At 45.0% G+C, this 23,085-nt stretch overlaps 1 protein-coding gene across 2 annotated transcripts in view; it reads left to right on the top strand.

Moving 5' to 3' along the window:
- Nucleotides 1-23,085, top strand: part of ATP8A2 (ATPase phospholipid transporting 8A2) — a 523,365-nt gene that overhangs the window by 100,287 nt on the left and 399,993 nt on the right. For both annotated transcript variants that reach the window (XM_067562894.1, XM_067562893.1), the window contains exons 21-23: nt 434-573; nt 1,506-1,644; nt 22,590-22,654. In XM_067562894.1, the coding sequence (XP_067418995.1) occupies nt 434-573; nt 1,506-1,644; nt 22,590-22,654 (344 nt within the window). The remainder of the gene's footprint in view (nt 1-433; nt 574-1,505; nt 1,645-22,589; nt 22,655-23,085) is intronic.

Raw genomic sequence — 23,085 nt, 5'->3', positions numbered from 1 at the left:
ATTGCTTTCCGCCTCATATGGAAAATTAGATTAAAGATGACACTGTTGTTGCTCCAGTGTTACTAGATTGCAGTATTGGAAATTAGGAAGAGGTTTGTGCATGTTAGGCTAGCTACTGATCTTGGCTACGTTGGTGTAAATCCAGCATAGTCAATGGAATAGGTTAGATTTACACCAGTGTAAGTAAATTCACAATTTGTTCCATTTGGTTTAAGTTGGAGGAAAAGCCCAAATGTTTCCAAACTGTACTGGGAGATTGTCTTGCCTTTCTAGAGCTCCACGTTGCATTACTTATGTATGCAAAACTCTCATTGACTCTGATGAAGGGGCTAGGTATTTAGCACCAGCTGATTCATTCAATAGAAGGATTTTAATGATATGATCCTCCCCATCACTAGGTAAATGTGTGCAACATCTATATTCTGTTTTGTAGGTTTGAGGACTCTGTGCATTGCATATGCGGACCTGTCAGAAAATTCTTATCGAGAGTGGTTAAATGTTTATAATGAAGCCAGCACAATTTTGAAAGACAGAAGTCAAAAGATGGAGGAGTGCTATGAGATCATTGAAAAGGTAATAACTACAGACATTTATGCTGCTGAGGGCCAAATCCTGTTTATCTTATTCATGTGAAAAGTTGCATAGGCTTCAAGCAGGATTATTTTGCTAAATGTATCATGTATTGAATTAATAAATAAATCTACTGGAATACAGTAGAATACCTCTCCTTTGGTTAATGAGTTACTAAAGTGCTTTCAGGGTTAAAACTGGTAGAGAGGACTCTGACTTTATTTGGCATTGTTTGCTGCTTTAACTTCTGTAGTATTTTGTCTGCCATGTTTTCTGTAATATGGCCAAATCCTTTCCTGCAATTATCCTAGAATTTCAGAAAAATATTCACAGTTCTGTAGCACTAACTGGTTGTATGGGACATTTTTTTTCTTTCCAAGAATATGGCATATGTAGATACAGTACTGATACTTGGATTGTTCAATTTTAATTGCATTTGTGACATATAATGTGATTATGTCCATAAATAATTGCAATAATTTTAGCCTTGAGTGTTTCTATGCAGTCTGTATATATATTTTATGGGAAGGAAAGTAGTTAAAATAACATGACGCCAGGTGATTTCTGTTTTGTGAGCTTAAAAAATATAGATTGTGACCATTCAAGCATGTTGCTATGGTGATGAGTGAATGCACCAACATGTATGTTCATCCACCGGCTAGCTTTAAAGTTGTGTAACTTCAATTCATTGTTTTGAAATGTTGCCACCTTTCTGATCAGAAACATTTGGTTCCATTATACACCTCTGAAATGTGTATTGTATTCAGAGGAAATAGAAAAGACACACAGGGAAATTACCATACTGTATATCTCTTGTCAAAACACTGTATTAGTGATGAGGCACATCATGCAGTCATTAATTTCCTTTTTTAATGTGTTCCAAGTTGATATTGGCCTAAATAAAACAACCTTTCAAATTCTGATGTTTGTTTCAGGATTTACTGCTTCTTGGAGCTACAGCCATTGAGGACCGCCTTCAAGCAGGTGTTCCAGAAACTATAGCAACGCTAATGAAAGCAGAAATCAAGATATGGATCCTGACTGGGGACAAACAGGAAACAGCTCTCAACATAGGTAGCAACAGCAACCTTCATATTTTATTTTGCTTTGAATTGACCTGATACAGGAACTGTGAATATATATAGCAAATGTGTGCACTTAGGTAACTGGTGTTAGTGATTAACATTGGATGAAAAATGTTAATTGGAGTTTAAGGTGTAGTCTGGTTCATATATTTCCAGGTGAAAGAAGTATCCCAGTAGATCGGAGAAATCAGCTTGTATGAAAAAGTTCTTGAAGTTAATAGCTTTAGGGCTATATTATAATTTTTCACAGCAAAAATCTTCTCTTGATTCTGCATGTAAGTGCATGGAGAGGGAGAGCAGAATATCTGGACTGACATCCATGAAATATATTTGAGGAGAATTTGGCCCTTTAGGTTATAATGGTATATCTGCTCCATAACACATGCTGCTCAATATTGAGCAAAAAGAGTCTGCCCATAGATATGAAAAAAAAATTGCAGAGAAAGGCACCCTAGAAAGGAACTATGGAGAACATAGGTACACTTAAACCTGCTTAATCAAGGTAAAAGGCATTACTGTAGGAACAAGGCCAAGGTTACATACCCTAATCCCAACTTTAACCCATTTTTCTAGAATACGTAAGTCTCTTTTTGTGACAGATTCATAGAGCCCAGTCCCCTAGGAAACAGCTGTACAAAATTGTGACCTCTCTTCTGTTGAAATTAAGAGGTTCTCCTGTGAACTCTTTTGCTGTTATGGATACATGTTAGGAATTGAGTCATTCAAACCAGGTATTCCTCTGAATACCTCCATCTCAGCAAGGACTAGCTCTTCCTTTAGCATCTTCAGTAATGATCGTGTAATAGATCTCAGTGGTGTAGGTGGCCTCGTGGGTAGCACACCTAGGGCCCCCTCCCAGCGGGAAGGTCTTTCAGTCCAGTCCTCCTTCTTACCAGAGGGGGAATGAAGTGGGCATGAAGCTTATGCCCCTCCTGCACCAGGTGCAGTTGGTATGGGAGCCCGGACCCTTGCACTCTGCTGGTCTCCCACTCAGGGCACTAAGAGGGTCAACAATGTCTGGCACCTAGAGTGCCCTCTGAGTTATCCTGCCTGGGTCATTTCCTACCATCTGCTTCTCTCCCCCAGCTCCAAGTCCAATGTAAGGTAAAAAGAAAAGATAACTAAACATTAGGTCTCAACCGGGCTCAGCATGCCGTCTTACTCCTCTCAGGGAGGCTTCTCCAGTGCTCTTGTCCGGGAACCCTCAGGGTATGTCTGTCTCCTGCCCCAGCCTTCCGCCTTCTGAGCTGAGTTCATAGAATCATAGAGTTGGAAGGGACCTCAGTAGGTCATCTAGTCCAACCCCCTGCTCAGAGCAGGACTAACCTCAGCTAAATAATCCCAGCAAGGGTTTTATCAAGCTGCAGCTTAAAAACCTCTAAAGATGGAGATTCCACCACCTCCCTAGGTAACCCATTCCAGTGCTTCACCACACTCCTAGTGAAAATTTTTTTCCTAATGTCCAACCTAGACCTCCCCTGCTGCAACTTGAGACCGTTGCTCCTTGTTCTGTCATCTGCCACCACCGAGAACAGCCTAGCTCCATCCTCCCTGGAACCCCCTTTCAGGTAGTTAAAGGCTGCTATCAAATCCCCCTTCATTCTTCTCTTCTGCAGACTAAACAAGCCTAGTTCCCTCAGCCTCTCCTCATAAGTCTTGTGCTCCAGCCCCCTAATCATTTTTGTTGTCCTCCGCTGGACTCTCTCTAACTTCTCCACATCCTTGTTGTAGTGGGGGGCCCAAAACTGGACACAATACTCCAAATGCAGCCTCACCAATGCCAAATAGAGGGGAATGATCACTTCCCGTGATCTGCTGGCAATGCTCCTACTAATGCAGCCCAATATGCTATTAGCCTTCTTGGCAATCAGGGCACACTGCTGACTCATATCCAGCTTCTTATCCACTGTTACCCCCAGGTCCTTTTCTGCAGAACTGCTGCTTAGCTCGTCGGTCCCCAGTCTGTAGCTGTGCATGGGATTCTTCCGTCCTAAGTGCAGGACTCTGCACTTGTCCTTGTTGAACCTCATCAGATTTCTTTTGGCCCAATCCTCCAGTTTGTTTAGGTCCTTCTGTATCCTATCCATATCTTCCAGGGTATCTACCACTCCCCACAGCTTAGTGTCATCTGCAAACTTGCTGAGGGTGCAATCTGCCCCATCCTCCAGATCATTAATGAAGATGTTGAACAAAACCGGCCCCAGGACCGACCCCTGGGACATTCCGCTTGTGACCGGCTGCCAGCTAGACATGGAACCATTGATCACTACTCGTTGAGCCCTATGCTCTAGCCAGTTCTCTATCCATTTTATAGTCCATTCACCCAACCCATACTTCCTTAACTTGCTGATAAGAATACTGTGAGAGACAGTATCAAAAGCTTTGCTAAAGTCAAGTTCCTCCCTTTTCAACTTCTTCTCCAGCTGGTCTGGAGGAGTGGGGCTATGTGGACCCATTACTGTCCTTGAACCCCTTCAAGCCCAGTGTGGAGTTTGTGCACTCCATCACAGATGGGTAGTAATGGGAACTGGGTAAAAACTGCAGCTGGTTTTAATGAGCCTTTCCATATTTTTGAGAGCTGCTCAGCCACCTAATTCTTGAGGTCCTTCAAAACTCTTGTATTCATTCCATCTGGCCCCTCTGACATTTTCATTTCTCCTTTCTTTTGATGTCTCAGCAGGGGCAACTTTATTGGGTTCATGGGTTCAATTTCACCCACAGAAATCATGTAAGGAAGGGTGCAAAATCTGTCAAACATGCACTTCTCCCACCCGGTATGGAAGGGAGACCCCAGGGAAGAAGTTGGAGAGCAAGCCTGCATCACACTCACGCCACAGTGGCGGCTGCTATCATGATGGAGGGACGCCTGGGCCAAACCTGAGTGACTCTACACCCCTCTGTGCCAGTCACAATGCTCAGGCTGGGGACTTGGCCCAGCCCCATGGGACATGAGTGGACCTGCAGGGTGAATGCCGAGTGAGCTCACTCTCTAGCTTCCCCCACTTTCCTCAGGGCCTCCCCTCCATACCAGGCTGGGCTTAGGGTTGCAGTGCTGGGGCAGACTGTGCTACTGCAGGTGGTTGATGTCCCTTCAGCACTTTAGTATAGTGCATCCACTGAATCAGGAAGCTACATCTGCTCCTGCATCTCAGTATCAGATTGTGCCATAAGAACATAAAAACGGACATACTGGATCAGACCAATGGTCCATCTAGCTCAGTATCCTGTCTTCCAACAATGGTGAATGCCATGTGCTTCAGAGGGAATGAATAGAACAGGTAATCATCAAGTGATCCATCCTGTCAGCCATTCCCAGCCTCACACAAGCAGCAATCCCTGCCTATCCTAGCTAATAGCCATTGATGGACCTATTCTCCATGAACCTATCCAGTTCTTTTTTGAACCCCATTATAATCTTCGCCTTCACAAATCCTCTGGCTAGGAGTTCCACAGGTTGACCGTGCATTGTGTGAAGAAATACTTCCTTTTGTTTGTTTTAATTTGTCTATTAATTTCATTTGGTGACCCCTATTCTTTGTGTTAGGAGAAGGAGTAAATAACACTTCCTTATTTACTTTTTCCACACCAGTCATGATTTTATAGACTACTATTATCTCCCCACTTAGTCATCTCTTTTCCAAGCTGAAAAGTCACAAATTTATTTTACCTTTTCTCTACCTTTTCCAAATCCAGTATATCTTTTTTGAGCTGGGATGTCTGGATCTGCAGGCATTATTCAAGATGTGGGTATACCATGGATTTATAAAGAGGCAATAGGATATTTCTTCTTCGAGTATTCCACTATAGGTGAGTGCACGTCTCCATGCATGGTTCCCGGAACTTTTTTTCCCTTAGCAGATCCCGTAGGGCTGGCTCCGGCTCCCCCTGGAGCCCCACACATATCCCACGGTATATGAGGCACTGCCGACCCTACATCCCCTCAGTTTCTTCTTTCCACCCGTGACGGTTTCTGGAACTAGCCTTGTTCTCAGCAAGTACTATTTCCCTTCTTTGAACTTGTTCGTCATTCTAAGTAGTTTAGTTAGGTAAGTAGTTGTTAAGTGTTGTTAAAAAGAGTAATTAGATATAAGGCAAGTCCCTGCGGGGACTTAAAGCGGCCAAGCGGTCAAGCCGAGTGCCTCCTGCAGGAAGACCTTCCTGCTCAGTGACCCTCACGACCACCGCCTTAAGTGCTTAGGGGAGGCACACAGAACAGAAAAGTGCAAGATCTGGAGGGCTTTTAAATTGAGGACTCAGAAGGACCGAGAGATCCGATTAAAACCTTGCTGATGGAGACAGTGCTCCGCCCAGCGTCCGAGCTGGCCCATTCCTCCTCAGCACTGAGCATGACCTCAGTACAGAGTGCACTGCCGGCACCGGCCTTGACTCAGCACCGCACAACATCACCGGTACTGAAGAGAAAGAAGCAGCGTGTGGAGCATGGACACTTCCCTGGGTATCGGTACGGGCAGGGAGTATAGAGATGCACCGGACCCAGCCCGTTGAGTCTTCTCCGGTGCCTGCACCTCCGATCAGGGAGCCTCCCCTGACTCCTTGGTGTGGGAGAGTTCCCCTGCCGACGCCGTCAACACCGGAGGCTTTTCAGGCGGCAAGAGCCTTGTTTGGCCTTGCCTATGCCACCTCTGCCTCCCCTCCGCCGAAGGAGAAGGGGCCAGTGTCACAGGGGAAAACCCGTGTTGGGTCCCCCTGAAGGGCGGTGGAGATCCAAGGTATGGGGAGAAAGATCTCCCATCGGACAGCCACCGGGGGTAGAACAGAGACACTCCCCCAGCAGTCGCTCCAGGTCAGCATTGTCAAGCCAGCCTGCTTTGACTCAGGATGCGGAGTCTCCCTCTCGGCGCTGACGTCGATCCCCGGCACTGGAGGCAGCGCAGGCCAGGAGGCGGCACTGGTCGAGGTCTGCCAGGCGGCGCTTGGACAGCTCCTGTCCAAGATCCCCAGCACCAAGGAGATGGCCCGTGCCCACATGGCGCAGAACCCGGTCGCCGTTGGAGGACCTGGCACCAAGGAGTTCACCTGCACCAAGGTGGCACAGAACCTGGTCCCCATCGGAGGATCCGGCACTGTGCAGTCCATGACGCAGAACCCGGTGGCCAGAGTCCGGCTTGGCACCGAGGAGCTCGAAGTGGTGCCGACCTCAATCACCAAAAGGGTCTGCAGGGCCGCATGACAAGCGGCACTGGAAGTCATCGGTACCGAGACGACGCTCTGGTACATCTAGCACTTCGGAGCGCACCTCCGTTCGTCGGCACCGTTCATGGCAACGGAGGCAGTCCTCGTCGTCCTCCAGGTCGGAGGTGTCGAGGGCGGTCCCCAGCACGGAAGGACGCCTGGGACCGAGGATGTGCACAGCACCCCGGGCCAGTGACTCGGGGTCTCCTGGGGGGTTCAGCTGTTGGAAGAGCCAACGCCCCCACAAAGCATCACAGCCCATGGTGCAGTCAGCCCCGAGTTGGCCCCAGGGTCAGTGGCCCCAGCAATGGCCCTACTGGGTCCCATGGGGCATCCAGATGGGGCCGAGGCCCCAATCCATCCTGTCATCGGGGGTGCAGTCCGTGCCTCCGGCACAGGAGAGAGCCCATAAACACCACTCCAAGGACGAGGAGTCGGACCCCATGGAGGGACCCTCAACTGGTGCAACCCTTCGCCAGGAGCACCGCAGGACGTGCCTCGGCAGTCCTCTTCCTCCTCACCGGACAAGGCAGTCTCCCGGGACCACTCGGCGCCACTGGAGGATTTCAGAACGCACCAGGAGCTGCTGAAGAGGGTGGCCTAAAACTTGGGACTGGAGGTGAAAGAGTTAGAAGAGGCCGAAGATAGCCTCTTTAATGTGCTGGCGGCGGCTGCTCCAGCAAGAATGGTCCTCCCAGTCCACGAAAGGGTCCTTAAAATTGTAAAGGCCCTGTGGCAAACCCCTTCCTCAGTTGCCCCTATGTCAAAGGTGGCTGGGAGAAAGTATTATGTCCCAGCTGAAGGATTTGAGTATTTGTTCATTCACCCTGCCCCGGGAGCCCTGCTGGTAGATGTGGCTAACCAGCATGACAGGCAAGGTCAGCCAGGGTCCACTCCCAAGAACAAAGACAACAAAAAGCTGGACTTGTTTGGGAGAAAGGTTTATTCCATGGCAAGCCTGCAGTTCAGGATTGCCAACCATCAGGCCCTCCTGGGTAGATATAATTTCAACCTGTGCGACTCCCTCAGGTGGTTTGCTGAGGCCCTGCCCCAGAACCAGGCCGCAGACTTTAATACCATCATGGAGGAAGGAACTACGGTGGCTAGGGCAGCACTCCAGACATCCTGTGACACTGATGACTAGGCGGGCAGGGCCATAGCCTCTGCCATCTCCATGAGAAGGTGCTCGTGGCTGCAATCCTTGGGCCTGTCCCAGTAGGTGCAGCAATCGATTCAGGACCTCCCCTTTGATGGGTCGGCCCCATTCTCCAATCAGACCGATGTGAAGCTGCACAGTCTGAAGGACTCCAGGGCCACTCTTCGCTTCCTGGGCCTGTACACCCCAGGCTTCCAGGCGGCAGTCACGGCACCAGGAACAGCAGCAACCAAGGCCTCTGCCTAGGCCCTTTTAACCTTACAGAAATAGGGACAGAAATAGGGGGTGTAGAAGATGAAATCAGCCCCCCCATCAGGGGCCCCCCAGGAGGTCGGGCAACCAGAGCAGACAATTTTGATGGTGCGCCCAAGGGTGATGCCCCTACTGCTCTCCTGGATCTGCCCCGCCCCTCCCTAAACAAGTTACGACCCTTCTATCCCGAATGGGCAAAGATCATGTCGGACCGCTGGGTCCTTGGGATAGTCTCGGGGAGCTATACCCTACAGTTTACTTCTACTCCCCACCCCAACAAACCTCCCCCTCTGTCGCTCTTCAGGGATCCCTCTCACGAGCAACTCCTCTTACAGGAGGTGGACTCCCTCCTCAACATAGGAGTGGTGGAAATGGTCCCTCAAAGCAGAAGGGAGAAGGGGTTCTATTTGAGGCACGTCCTCATCCCAAAGGCGAAGGGTGGTCTGAGACCCATATTAGCCCTGTGTCATCTAAACAAATATGTCAAATGACTCAGGTTTCGCATGGTCTCCCTAACCTCAATAATCCCTTCCCTGGATCCAGGAGACTGGTGTGCCGCCCTCGACCTCAAGGACACATACTTTCATGTGTCCATCCTCCCCAGCCACAGGCATTTCCTCCGTTTCACGGTGACTGGCTCCCACTACCAATTTACAGCCCTACCCTTTGGCCTATCTTCGGCTCCAAGGGTGTTCACCAAGTGCTGGTAGTGGCTGCCCACCTGAGACAAAAGGGTGTTCAAATATTTTCTTACCTGGACGACTGGCTGATTAGGGGCAGGTCCAGGTCCCAAGTGCAGGAGAGCATGACCCTCACTTGCTCCACGTGCAGCAGGCTGGGACTGCTCATAAACCTGGAGGCTCTGTGGCTGACGAAGGGAGAGAGAGCCTGCTCGAAGCAGGCCCAAACAAGTCCTGCTTGTCAGCAGGAAACCTTCCACACAGGTCATGTATTGGGCTAAGTGGAAACGGTTTACCTCCTGGGCAGAGTCCCGGGGCATTCCGCCGAGCTTCTCACTTGTACAGGTGATCCTGGAGTACCTGCTTCAGCTAAAGCTCCAGGGTCTGGCGCTGGCCTCGCTGAGGTTCACCTGGCGGCCATTTCAGCCTTCTATCAGCCGCTAGACGGGAGATCCCTGTTCTCCCATCCCATGTCAGTCAGGTTCCTCAAGGAGGTAGAGAGGCTTTATGCACGGGTCCGTGGCCGGTGCCTCCCTGGGATCTCAACCTGGTCCTCTGGAGACTCATGGGGCCCCCCTTTGAACCCATGTTTCATGCCCTCTGCTCATGCTTTCATGGAAGGTAGCCTTCCTGGTGGCCAGTACCTCAGCTAGGAGGGTCTCCGAGATTAGGGCCTTGAACTCAGAGACCCCTTATACAGTATTCTTTAAAGATAAGGTGTAGTTGAGGGCGCATCCAGCCTTCCTGCCCAAGGTGGTTTCCCAATTTCATTGTAACCAAGATATTTTTCTCCCCGTGTTTTTTCCCAAACCGCACAGTTCGGAGGAGGAGAGGAGATGGCATTCGCTGGAAGTGAGACGAGCCCTGGCTTTCTACATCGAGAGTACAAAGCCGTTCCGGAAATCGACACAGCTCTTCGTCGCAGTGGCTGATCGGATGAAAGGCTCACCTGTCTCCACCCAGCGCCTCTCCTCGTGGATTACATCTTGCATCAAGTTCTGCTACAAGCAAGCAAGGGTGCCGCTTCCGGGAACCATCAAAGTGCACTCAACCAGAGCTCAAACCCCGTCTACAGCCTTCCTGGAGAGAGTGTCTCTGCAGGACATCTGCAAAGCTGCCACCTGGTCGTCGGTGCATACCTTCATGTCCCACCACGCCATCATTCAGCCGGCGAGAGAAGACGTGGGATTCAGCAGAGTGGTGCTGAGGGCAGTTCACCTGTAACTCCTACCCACCTCCAAGGTATTGCTTGTTAATCACCTATAGTGGAATGGACATGAGCAAGCACTCAAAGAAGAAAACAAGGTTACTTACCAGTAAATTATGTTCTTCGAGATGTGTTGCTCATGTCCATTCCACAACCCACCCCCGTCCCCGCTGCCGAAGTTGGCAGAAAGAAGGGACTGAGGTGGCGTAGGGCCGGCAGTGCCTCATATACCGCGGGATGTGCACGGGGCTCCAGGGGGCGCCGGAGCCGGCCCTACGGGCTCTGCTAAGGGGAAAAAAGTTCCGGGAACCGTGCACGGAGGCGTGCACTCACCTATATTGGAATGGACATGAGCAACACATCTCGAAGAACATCAATTACTGGTAAGTAACCTTGTTTTTCTGTCTTTTTATCTTTCCTTTTCTTAATGATTCCTAACGTTCTGTGAGCTTTTTTGATTGTCGCTGCACTTTGAATGGATGTTTTCAGAGAACTATCCAGAATGACTCCAAGCTCTTTTTCTTGAGTGGTAACAGCTAATTATACCCATTATTTTATATGTATAGTTGGGATTATGTTTTCCAGTGTGCATTCATTTGAATTTATCAATATTGAATTTCATATGCTATTTTGTTGCCCAGTCACCCAGTTTTGTGAGATCTCTTTGTAACTCTTCACAGTCTGCTTTGGACTTAACTACCTTAAGTAGTTTTGTATCACCTGCAAATTTTGCCACCTCACTGTTTATCCCTTTATCGCTTTTTCCAGATTATTTGTGAATATTTTAAACAGTACTGGTCCCAGGACAGACTTTTGTAGGGACACCATTATTTACCTCTTTCCATTCTGAATGCTAACCATTTATTCCGACCCTTTGTTTCCTATCTATTAACTAGTTACTGATCCAGGAGAGGACCTTCCCTCTTATCTCATGACAGTTTACTTTACTTAAGAGCCTGTGGTGAGGAACTTTATCAGAGGCTTTCTGAAAATCCAAGTACACTATATCCACTGGATCACCCTTGTACACATGCTTGTTGACCCCTTTAAAGAACGCTAGTAGTAGATAGTTGAGGCATGTTTTCCCTTTACAAAAAACAAATGGACTCTTCCCCAAAAAATCGTATTCATCTATGTATCTGATAATTCTGTTCTTTGTTATAGTTTTAACCAATTTGCCTGGTACTGAAATTAGGCTTACCAGCCTGTAATTGCCAGGGTGCCTCTGGAGCCTTTTAAAATAATTGGTGTCACATTAGCCATTCTCCAGTCATCCTGTACAGAAGCTGATTTAAATGATAGGTTAAATACCACCGTTAGTACTTGTGCAATTTCACATTTGAGTTTCTTCAGAACCCTTGGGTAGATACCATCTGCTCCTGGTGACTTCTCACTGTTTAATTTATCAGTTTGTTCCAAAACCTCCTCTAATGACACTTCGATCTGGGACAGTTCCTCATATTTGTCATCTAAAAAGAAAGGCCCAGGTTTGGGAATCTCCCTCACATCCTCAGACATGAAGACTGATGCAAAGAATTCATTTAGTTTCTCTGTTTAATAACATTATCTTCCTTGAGTGCTCCTTTAGCATCTTGATTGTCCAGTTGCCCCTCTGGTTGTTTAGCAGGCTTCCTGCTTCTAATGTATTTAAAAAAAAATGTCTGTTACTTTTTGAGTCTTTGACTAGCTGTTCTTCAAATTCTTTTTTGGCCTTCCTAATTATATTTTTACACTTCATTTTCCAGAGTTTATGCTACTTTCTATTTTCCTCCATAGAATTTAACTTGCACTTTTTAAGTCCTTTTACTGTTTTTTAATTTGGAGTATACATTTAAATTGAGCCTCTATTATGGTGTCTTTAAAAAGGTTCCATGCAGCTTTCAGGGATTTCACTTTTGGCACTGTTCCTTTTAATTTCTATTTAACTAACTTCCTCATTCTTATATAGTTCCCCTTTCTGAAATTAAATGCTACCGTGGTGGGCTGCTTTGGTGTCCCCTCTCATTTCTGTCCCCCGGGATGTTAAATTCTATTACGTTATGGTCACTATTACCAAGCGGCTCAGCTATATTCACCCCTTGGACCAGATCCTGAGCTCCGCTTAGGACTAAATCAAGAATTGCCTCTCTTCTGCTGGGTATCAGGACTAACTGCTCCAAAAAGCAGTCATTTAAGGTGTCAAGAAACGTTAGCTCTGCATCATGTCCTCAGGTGACGTACCCAGTCAATATGGGGATAGTTGAAATCCCTCATTATAAATGAGTTTTTTATTTTTATAGTCTCTCTTGTCTTCCTGAGCATTTCACAGTCACTATCATCATCCTGGTCAGGTGGTTGGTAGTATATCATATTGCTATATTCTTATTATTCAAGAATAGAATTACTATTCATAGAGATTCTATGGCACAGTTTGATTCATTTAATATTTTTATTTCATTTGACTCTATGCTGTCTTTCACATGTAGTGCCATTCGCCCACCAGTACAACCTATTCTGTCCTTCCAATATATTTTGTACCTTGGTGTTACTGTGTCCTATTCCACCAAGTTTCTGTGATGCCTATTATATCAATATCCTCATTTAATAAGAGGTCCTCAAGTTCACCCATCTTAGTATTTAGACTTCTAGCATTGTACATAAGCATAGAAAAAAATTGTCACTTTTTAGCTGTCGGCTATTATGTGATGTAATTGAATGGGACTCTTTTTCATTTGACTGTTTCTCATCAGATCCTGCCCATATGTTATCCTCTTCCATCCTCTCCTTCTTACTAGGATATAGAGTATCTCCATTAATAGATCCTCCACAAGGGATCTCTCTGTCTGAACCATAGTTTCCTCTGCACCTGTCAGCTTTCCCCAACTCTTAGTTTAAAAACAGCTCTACAATCTTTTAAATTTTATGTGCCAGAAATCTGGTTCCATTTTGGTTTAGATGGAGCCCATCCTTCTTTTATAGCTCCCACTTTCCCAAAACATTCCCCAGTTCCTAATAAATCTAAATTCCTCCTCCATGCACCATCATCTCATCCACGCTTTGAGCCCCTGCAGTTCTGCCTGTCTAACTGACCCTGCATGTGGAACTGGAAGCATTTCAGAGAATGCTACCACGGAGGTCCTGGATTCCCATGTCTTACCTAGCAGCCTAAATTTGGCCTCCAGGACCTCTCTGCTATCCTTCCCTATATTATTGGTACCTACGTGTATCTCGACCACTGGCTCCTCTGCAGCACTACACATAAATCTGTCAGGCTGTCTCAGGAGATCTGCAACCTTTGCACCCGGCAGGCAAGTCACCATGTGATTATCCCAGTCATCACAAACCCAGCTGCCTATGTTTCTAATGATCAAGTCTCTCATTACTATTACCTGTCTTTTCCTAATAACTGGAGTTCTCTCTCCCGGAGAGGTATCTTCAGTGCGAGAGGATACCATGACATCATCTGGAAGGAGGGTCCCCGCTATGGGATCGTTTCCCTCTGCTCCAGTTTGATGTTCTCCTTCCCTGAGACTTTCATCCTCCTCAGTAGTACAGAGGCTGTCATACCGGGGGTGGGACTGTTCTACTGTGTCCCGGAAAGTCTCATCTGTGTAACTCTTTGTCTCCCTTTGCTCCTCCAGTTCAGCCACCCTTGTCTCCACAGCCCATATGTGGTCTCTGAGGGGCAGGAGCTCCTTGCACCGAAAGCACACATACACTACCCCCCATTGTCACTTAGGAGTGGGTGTTTTAAACCCTGGTTCTCCCTGAGTAGCCCTACCCCCTGGTTAAGGGTTGATGGGTGCTAAAGGGCTTGGGGATCAAAGCCTCATTAAGAAGCTCTCAGGCTTGCCTAGCAGGCCACTAGGATCAATACACAGTCCCCCAAACCAACAGACCACACAATATGCTTCAGTCAGGCAACAAGCACACCACAAACACACATACTATGGACAACAGACTCACCCCAAGGGTCATGTACTTGCTCCTCCTTCATTTGGAGAGCTCCCTCGCAAAACCCCCCTGTAAGCTGTCCCTGTTCGCTTGCTCCTTTGGTCGCTTAGGAGTGGACTTTTTAAACCCGGGTTTTCACTGGGTAGCCCTGACCCCTGGTTAAGGGCTGGTGGGTGCTAAAGAGCGTGGGGATCAAAGCCTCGTTAAGACGCTCTCAGCCTTGCCACATGGTCCCCCAAACAAACAGACCACATGATATACTTCAGTCAAGCAGCAAGCACACCATAAACATACGCATTACAGACAACAGACTCACCCCAAGGGTCACGTAGTCGCTTCTCCTTCACCTGGAGAATTTTCTCGCAAAACTCCCGTTAGCTTCACCTGTTCACTAGCTCCTCTGGTTGCTTAGGTGTAAGTGCCACATCTGTATTACCTGTAAAGTGTAGGTTTGTTAAGGTTTGTTTCCTGTAAAGATTGTTAAGGAAGTATTTAGCTTCTTTGAAATGGTTGTCATCTACCTTAATTAGTCTGTTTATTGCCTGGAAGTCTCGTGAGCTCACCAATTCTTTCTTCTGATATACTTTACAAAAAAAATCTTACGTCTGACTGTTCTACAAAGCCCTCCTAATTTCCATCTTACATGTAGCCTAAAATGTGTTTTCCTTTCTTACTGCTTCTCTGGGACTGAATTTCTTTTTTCTGAAGGATGCCCTTTTGGCTCAAATAACTTCTTGAATTTTTGCTTTTTAACCAGTGGTTTTTTCTTACATTCTTGCCTCCTCTTTCTTCACAGGCATATATGTCAACTGTGACTCATGCAATGACTTGTTAGACTTATAAACAATTTTAAAAATATAGCATTGTGGAACTGGTTTTTTTTTTTTTTTAATTGAAATTGTTCTATTATGATGCACATGTACCTTAAGAGAGTTAACTGTGTGAATCACAGATGGCATATTTATACCTAAACAAAAAGGAAACAAGAAGACAAAAGCCCCACTAAATGGCAAGATGACAGAATTTATATATGTTGTCTCTGTCACACACATGCACACACATATGTAATGTGATTTTCATTATAGGCTGGTAGCATCATCTGTTATTAAGGTTGCCTGACCCTATGGTAAGACACTATGGTAAGACCTTGTTTCCAGTTGCTTATAACTTGGCCAAACTTTAACCATTAGGGCTAAAAGTTTTCTATGCCAGGTGTGGATTTTACATCACTGAGAGACGTAGCTCTGCCGATGTAAGTTTCTAGTGTAGACCAGCCTTTAAATAGTCAGTTTGCATAAGTTCAGAGATTTGTTAGAGTTTTGGAGCTATGTTCCCCAAAGATTCTATCCACGCCGGGCATGGTACAGCCCAGGGCTAATCAGGATTTTACCTGCAATTGCAGCTCTGGGGACCTGTGGGTTGAGCCAGAGTCAGGCAGGCACATGCTCTCTTGTCTTTCTAATGCCCCTCCTGGGCCCCGGCAGTGTGCAGGAGGAAGCTGCCTGATTCGAAGGCAGAGGGGCAATAATTGGATCTGGCGGGGAATAGGTTGAGACAAGGAGCCTGGCATGGGAGACTGGACTGGGAACAAGAGGAACTGTGAGAAGAAGGGGGAGAGAGGCAGTGGGCGGTGACTGATCTGTTGAGTAGTCAGGGTGTGAGGGAAGAACTGTGGTTGCTGGAGCAAAGAGACTTCAACAAGGAGTCCAGAGGGGAAAGGTTGGAATTGAGATTGGACTGGGAGCTGGTAGGGATACTGAACATGAGGATTTGGGGTGAGGCCAGAGAATGGAGGGAAGAGAGACAGAGCAGATGAGGAACTGGGAGTGGGGTGGGGACTGGTACTGGCTTGGCAAAGAATAGGGACAAGGAGATAGAGGGGAGGGGATAAGAACTGGGAATGGTTGGGCAAGAAGACTGGGATTGGGAAATTCAGTGGGTGAGACAAGGATTTACTGGTCAAAGTAGATTTGGTTTGGGATGAGGAGCCTGAGGAATGGAGAATGGGACTGGGATGAGTAGCCAGAGATGGGGAAGAGACAGGACTGGGACAGGGACAGTTTAAAGGGGGTACAGCAGAAAGGGTCAAGTGCAGGGGGGAAGGCCACAAGCAGGAGAACCTGTGTCAACCGGAGCAGCGGTTCCCAACCTTTTTGAGTGTGCGGACCTCTTTTCAACGTCCAAACATTTCGCGAACCACCACATGCTACTAGCTGCTTTTTACACTCCGTTTTCTGTGGAAATCTAACAATAACAAAGAAATAATAAGCACCCAGTAATAATTTGTGATGTACACACCTCATATGAAATTATTGTTTATTTGAAATTGTACATTTCCTTGGTAAGTATGTTGTTGTTTTTCTTTTCTGCGGACCCGCTGTAGTAGCCTCGCAGACCACAAGTTGGGAACCGCTGCACTAGAGCTCACTCCCCTGCAATCCAAGATTCCTGAGTTTCACCGTTCCGCAGCTGTCAGCAAATATCTTTTAAACCCACTGGCAAAGTGTGTGACTCATTGCTATTTAGTGCTTGTTCACAGAGAGGATGACAACCTATTTCCACTGTCAGCTACTCCATTAGCTCAAGTGGCAGGGAGCTGTGCTGTGGATGTAAAGGCCTTGATCCTGCTGGCGATCCATATAATGCCACATGATGGAGTTTGTTTTTTTTACACAAAAATCTGTTAAAAGAACATTATCAAAGTTGCAAAGTCGAGCACTTAAAACTTAGGAAATAGCACAATTAAGGTTCCTGTGCAAGGAGACAAGGAGTCTGGGAATGGAGGTTGGACTGGGAGCTGGTGGGGATACAGAACATGGGGATGTGGGGTGAGGCCAGAGAATGGAGGGAAGAGAGACAGAGCAGATGAGGAACTGGAAACGGGGTGGGGACGGGGACTGGCTGGGCAAAGAATAGGGACAGGGAGATAGAGGGGAGGAGGTAGGAACTGGGAATGGCTGCGCAAGAAGATTGGAGGTGGGAAATCCAGGAGGTTTATTTTCACCTACCATTGGGCGGTGTTGCTGACTTCAGCAATCCAGGCCCTAGCTGCAGAACAAAGGAAGAGGCCTGGAAGTCACTTCCATAACCCTGCCGGGCTTGGATGGAGTGGCAAAGGGAGGGAGTATAATCCGAGCACACAAGTGCCTCCTCTACACTTTGCCTAGGGGCATGCATCCTGCAGAAAAACTAAGGCTGGGGAAGTGGCTGAATTGATCATGCAAACATTCAATAATCCACACTGTGACGTGTAAGTGCCACCGTGAAATAACTAGAAAGCAGCACCCATCCTTGGACAGTCACAGCTCAAGTGTCAAGTTTAATTCAGACCCAGATGCATATGCATTATGATACAGTCTTCAATTACATGATCATATACAATTTCTTCCACAGAACACCTGCGTTATTCAGTGCATAGGACAGACCTGCTTTGGGGATGAATCAGGGTTGTGGAGTGAAGGAGACTTGTTGAGCAGTTGCTTAATTTTTTGTATAGGTTGGGAGATGTGTAGTGAATGTGCCAGGGGATTCTAGGAAGAGAAGGCAGTTGAAAGCTGCCCTGGAGCATTAGATTCTATTCCTGCCACAGAATTCCTATGTGATGCTAGTCAAGTCACTTAAGTCAAGCTTTTCACAGTAGTCAATGAGGTTGTGTCTGCACAGCCAACAGCAGGTCGTGAAAAAATGAGATATGATAAAATACTCGAAGACTGTTTGATAATGCGTATGAACAATTGGGACTGAATTAAAGTGGCACAGGGAACCTTCATTCTCTCATTTCCTAACATCTGAATGCTTGGCTTTGCAACTTGAATGTTCCTTTATTGCAGTTTTTTTCTGTGCAGTGTATATATAAATATCATATTGACTTCTACTGAGGAAAGTCTGCTGTGGAATATATCATTCAGTCCTGCGTATCTCATTTCCAGAAAGATATAGACAAATGAGAGAGTTCAGAGAAGAGCCAAAAAAAAAAAAATGATTAAGTGTCTGAAGGACTGACATATGAGGAAAGATTAAAGGAGCAATGAGTTAAATCCTGGCCCCACTGAAGACCGTGGGAATTTTGCCATTGACTTCAGTCGAGCCAGGATTTCACCCTAAATCTCTGTATCTTGGCTAAGTAATGACTAACGTGGGACATAACTGTCTACAAATTTTAAGAGTATGTACACCAAGGAGGGAGAGGAATTTTTCAGCATGATTCAAAGGGGAATTACTTGAAGTAATGGTATGAAATTAGAGAAAGGAGAATATAGGATAAATATCAGGAGAAACTTTCTGCAGTGAGACATATTAAATGGTGGAGTAAGCATTCTAAGGACTTGTGTACACTTACAGTGCTGCATCAGCGCAGCTGCACCAGTGCAGTTGCACTGCTGTAGTGAGTAGTGAAGACACTACCTACGATGACGGGAGAGCTTCTCCTGTCAGCGTAGATACTCACCTCCATGAGAGGTGGTAGCTATGTCAATGAGAGAAGCCCTCCTGTCGAAAGAGCACTGTCTACACCAGGGATTAGATAACTGTGTCACTCAGGGGTGTGGATTTTCCACACTGTTGAGTGGCGTAGTTATACCGATATAAATTCCTAGTGTAGACCAAGCCTAAGGGAAGTGGAGGTGGCGCCCTCCTTGAGACATTTAAGACCAGATAAAATACCACCGTAAGGTCAATACTGTACAGATAGGGGGATGGGCCATAGGGAGTCTTTTCCATCTCTGTCTATAACTTTCCATAGTCACATGTGCTTTTTGGCTGGAATTCAGCTGACTCTGGAGATTGATGCTGAATACATCACTGCCAATTTTAAGCCAGTGGAATATGTCTGGTTTGAACAGGTAGGGGCAACTGGCCAAGGTACCCTTGTACTTCAGCATACACTACAAAGTGCCTCATCTCTTGAGTCACTTCTTCCTTAGCCCTTTGCCACTATGCCAGGAGAGCCAAACTGACTACACCAACACAGTCCTTAGGAAGGGCCTATCCAACTCAGCCCTGTATGGCTTCACCTATGTGAAAATGCTAGTTTGTGTGCTGTGTGACAAGGTTGTCTTTGCCTACAGGTGTGCAATCAAGGTAGATTGACCCCTTCACAATTTAATGTCCATAAGAGGGAGCAGGAGTTGGCCTTGCTTCGTGCCACTGACACCCATCAGGGGATGTTACAGGAACTGTCTGGATGCCATCTTCTATTTCACCCATCATGTTGTGACTGCATTTTCAAATGTTGCACTGCTCTCTAATGAGATAAAAGAAGGGAAAGTCTCCAGCAGAAATAAACAACTGATTATTAGTAATAGGTTCAAAAGCCCATCTCATTCCTAATGCTGTGGTATAGGAGGCCAAGTTTTCAATGACCATCTAGAAAAAGTGCCTGCACTATATGCAAGTGCAACAGCTTGCTTATGAAAAAAACCCTTCAGTTATATGAGCAAGCAGGCATAAGTGCCTTTTCTGTGCTTGTACAGCACCTAGTACAGTGGGATCCTGGTCCAGAGTAGAGCCCCAGCTGCTACCGCAATACAAATAGTGATCAGTAATAATATAAAAGGAGTAGCTGTCTTTCTGATTTGTTTTGCGTTGCAAATCTGGATTTGTTTTGCAGTGCAAATATTTTAGGTGTATTTTTAGAGACTTCTTTGAAAATATGGCCTATGGAACAAGTGGAACACCATCTCTCCAGATCTTGAATTATTTTTTGGTAAAGTGTGACGAAGTGGAGATGCCCTAATGTTTTCTTTGAGTGCTGTGTGTGCGCCTCAGTTTCCCTCCATGTGTTACTCATATATTTTGGTGATGGGACCTGGTGTGTGATCATTAAAGAGATCACTAGAGGGTGGTTGAGCCTTCCCCAACCACACATACGCAGACAATGGGCAGACTCCCCCTCTGCCTCCTAGGTCAAATCAGTTAGGGTAGGTTGTAACATCTTGCCTGGGAAGGAGGGGGAGGGAGGAGGAGGATCTGTCTGGTGGCAGGGAAGAACCCTGTGATCAAACTTGCATTATTTTAGCAAATTTTCAGGCACGTGGTAATTTTCATTATTTAGCTTTAAAATTGACTTCAGTTAGTCTAAGTGAAATTTCAGATGCAGTCTTCATGATTCATGTAGTTATTGTTTGCTTACTTGAATTGTGTAAGATCTCAATGTACCTGTAGAATTTAAAGGCAGTAAAATGGATTAAACAGAATTTTCTGAACTGATAGTATTTCTAGTGGAGATAGAGTGGGTAGCTTAATATTTAAAGATTTTAAGGGTCATTTACCACTGCATCTGGTTTGAATCTTATGTAAAATCAGTTTGTTAATTTCAGCTTGGTTATCAAAGGACAATAGTCAACAGTAACAAAAGGACTTCTTTTTTATTTGGCACAGTTAGTAAAATACAGCAATGGATTTCAGTACAGACCTTTCAGAATAGCGTCTAGGTTAATTAGTGAAATCATATGGTTTAAATAGTCTTGTTTTGTGACAGGCTCAGCTATATCAGGCCTTAAAGAGAAGGGCATTGATTTCCACTAATTAATATATTTTTGAAATTTGCACATATGCTCAAAATAAAGCAAATGTTGGAATGAAGAGGGATACCTTTTTAAAAACTGCCTTTAAATGATCACTGTAGTTAGTCTAATGTTCAGCAGTAACATTTTGTGTACAGTTTGAATCATGTCTGTAAAATGATTTTTAAATTACATTTTAAAGTTCCCTTGTAAGTACAAAGGTTTACAGTCACTGTGCATAACTTCTGACACCCTTCTCGTTTGAACTTCGCTGTTAATTTCTGGTAAATAAAAGTCCAAGAGGTGCCAGTCTCAGCCACTTTATAGACTTAGTTATATTTTTGGATTAAGAATCTAGACGCCAATTTACAAGTGTGGATTGACATTTCGGACCTAGCTTTGATCCAGAAGTTTATCTCATTTTACCAAACTGGAGTGTCTGAACTTTTAGTTTTAATTTGTCATATTAGCACTGCCAGAAGTAACTATATTAACCATTTATATAGAATATATAGTTATAAACGTCATTAGCAACTTTAAGTGCCAATTACTATACTTTAACACACTGATGTTATATTTTAAGATATTAGAATTCTGAAATTGTGCATAATATGTAACTATCTTATAAAATGGTGATAGGTTGGTGTTATGCACCCTCTTTCTGAGTCCTGTCCTATTCCTATTTAACTCAATGATGAAACACCAATTGATTTCACTGGTCGCAGGATTGGACCCTCTTGACTTCATAATTGCCAAGAAATACAGCAGAACTGCTTAACGTTTTCTCCAGAACTTGTTCGTCCTGCTCCAGCTGTCAAATGGCGTCTTGCTTGATATGAAAGATGTAAAATAAAACAGCGAGCAGCAGTTTCAAAATTACTGCTCACTGTTGCAGCTGTTGTTCCAATCAAAAACTACTAGAAAATCCTTTTGAATTAGTTATACTGAATTTGTAACAGTCTACTGCATAAAGCTGCTGCCGTTCCCTGGGGAAAGAATAAGCCTGACATGGAGGGAAATGATTAAAGTTGTAATATCCCATTTTTTTCCAGTGAAAATAAAAAATGTAGCTCTTCTGTCTGGAGCTAATTTAAGAATTCCATTTTTTCCCCCTTAAATCCAGCATGTGGGAATTTCTCCCCCTTCCCAATGGAAGTAGTAGTCTGGAATTACAATAGAGCCGAAAGAATCTGTATGTGTTTTTTCTTATGAAGTCTGTTTTTTGTTTGTCATTACCTACTAAAAGATTTAATTACTCTTTTTGATAGTGAGTCTCTTTGAGTGGAATAGCATAGAAAATCATGGACTGTGCAGCTTTCATATTTTGAACTGTGTTTTACTAGTTATATTTCATCATTTTCTCAACAGATGTGTACAGTCTTACTGCTGGCCCCTATCCTCTCTTCTTTGTAGAAAGTAATCCTTATCTAGAGTCAACACAAATGTGTTTATTGCAAAATATTGCCCAAAATCTTATTACAAAGCTATATTATTATGGATCCATAATTATACTTAACTTAAGTCATGAAGAGCATCAGGTAGAAACATGCTTGACAAAAATAATCACAATTTTCAAAATGCTTCTTTACTTACTGTCCTCAATGTTGTATAGTATATCTGTATGCTGTTAAACAGCTGCTGTTTTCCACCCAAGAGGAGGCTGTATTTCAGTTGTTGGTTAAAATGATTCTTTCACATATGTCAGCCCTCAATAATTCCCATAAAACATACTAGCACAAGATAAAAATCTTGTCTGACTAAATGACTTACATTGCTGTTAATGTGTCTCCTCTATATGCCACTTCTACAAGAACAAACAAAAAACTCCAGTCCATGCATTTTTCACATTGCTGATCAGTTACTCACAACAGACGACTCGTGTGAGTAACTGTTTACCATGAGGCTCAAAATCTGGCCCTTAGAGATCCTCAAACAAAAGATGATATATCAAAAGTCAAATTAAAATATTTGTAATCTTTACAAGGAAACACTTGTTTTTATCTTTTACAGGGTACTCCTGCAGGCTTGTTTCTCAGAATATGTCTCTCATCCTAGTGAATGAAGATTCGTTGGATGTAAGTAATTCTTTCCATGGAAGTTCTTGATGTAATCCTTTATTTGGGTTGTATCTGTTTTATTTTCTCATTCTGCTTCAGGGACTGTTTAAAAATGGAGCTCATTTTAGAAAGCTACCAATCAGAAACTTTCAGCTAAGTGAAAGAGGGTTGGGATGTACTAAGCTGTGTTGCTGTGGTCTTTCACCATAGAGCTGTAGAATTATTTCATTAAACTATCAAAACATGGAGCTCATGATCACTGGCTCATTGTGTCGGTAGCTTTATTTTTGCTATGATACTGTCCGGATTGGTACAACATTCAACAGTAGGAACAGGGCTTGGCTTTAAATAACGTTTATTGTGCACATCTCAATTCCGCTAGGAGTAGCCTTCCTGCTAAGGGAAAAGCAAGATAATCAAAATGTTTCTCGTTCTCTTAAAGCTGTATC

Source organism: Emydura macquarii, unplaced genomic scaffold (genome assembly GCF_026122565.2).
Source record: "Emydura macquarii macquarii isolate MOO-44397 ecotype Brisbane River unplaced genomic scaffold, CSIRO-AGI_Emac_v2 contig_2473, whole genome shotgun sequence".
In the NCBI taxonomy this organism is placed as follows: domain Eukaryota; kingdom Metazoa; phylum Chordata; order Testudines; family Chelidae; genus Emydura; species Emydura macquarii.
Note: the sequence above shows the minus strand (reverse complement) of the source record. Positions and strands in the feature narration are given on the sequence as shown.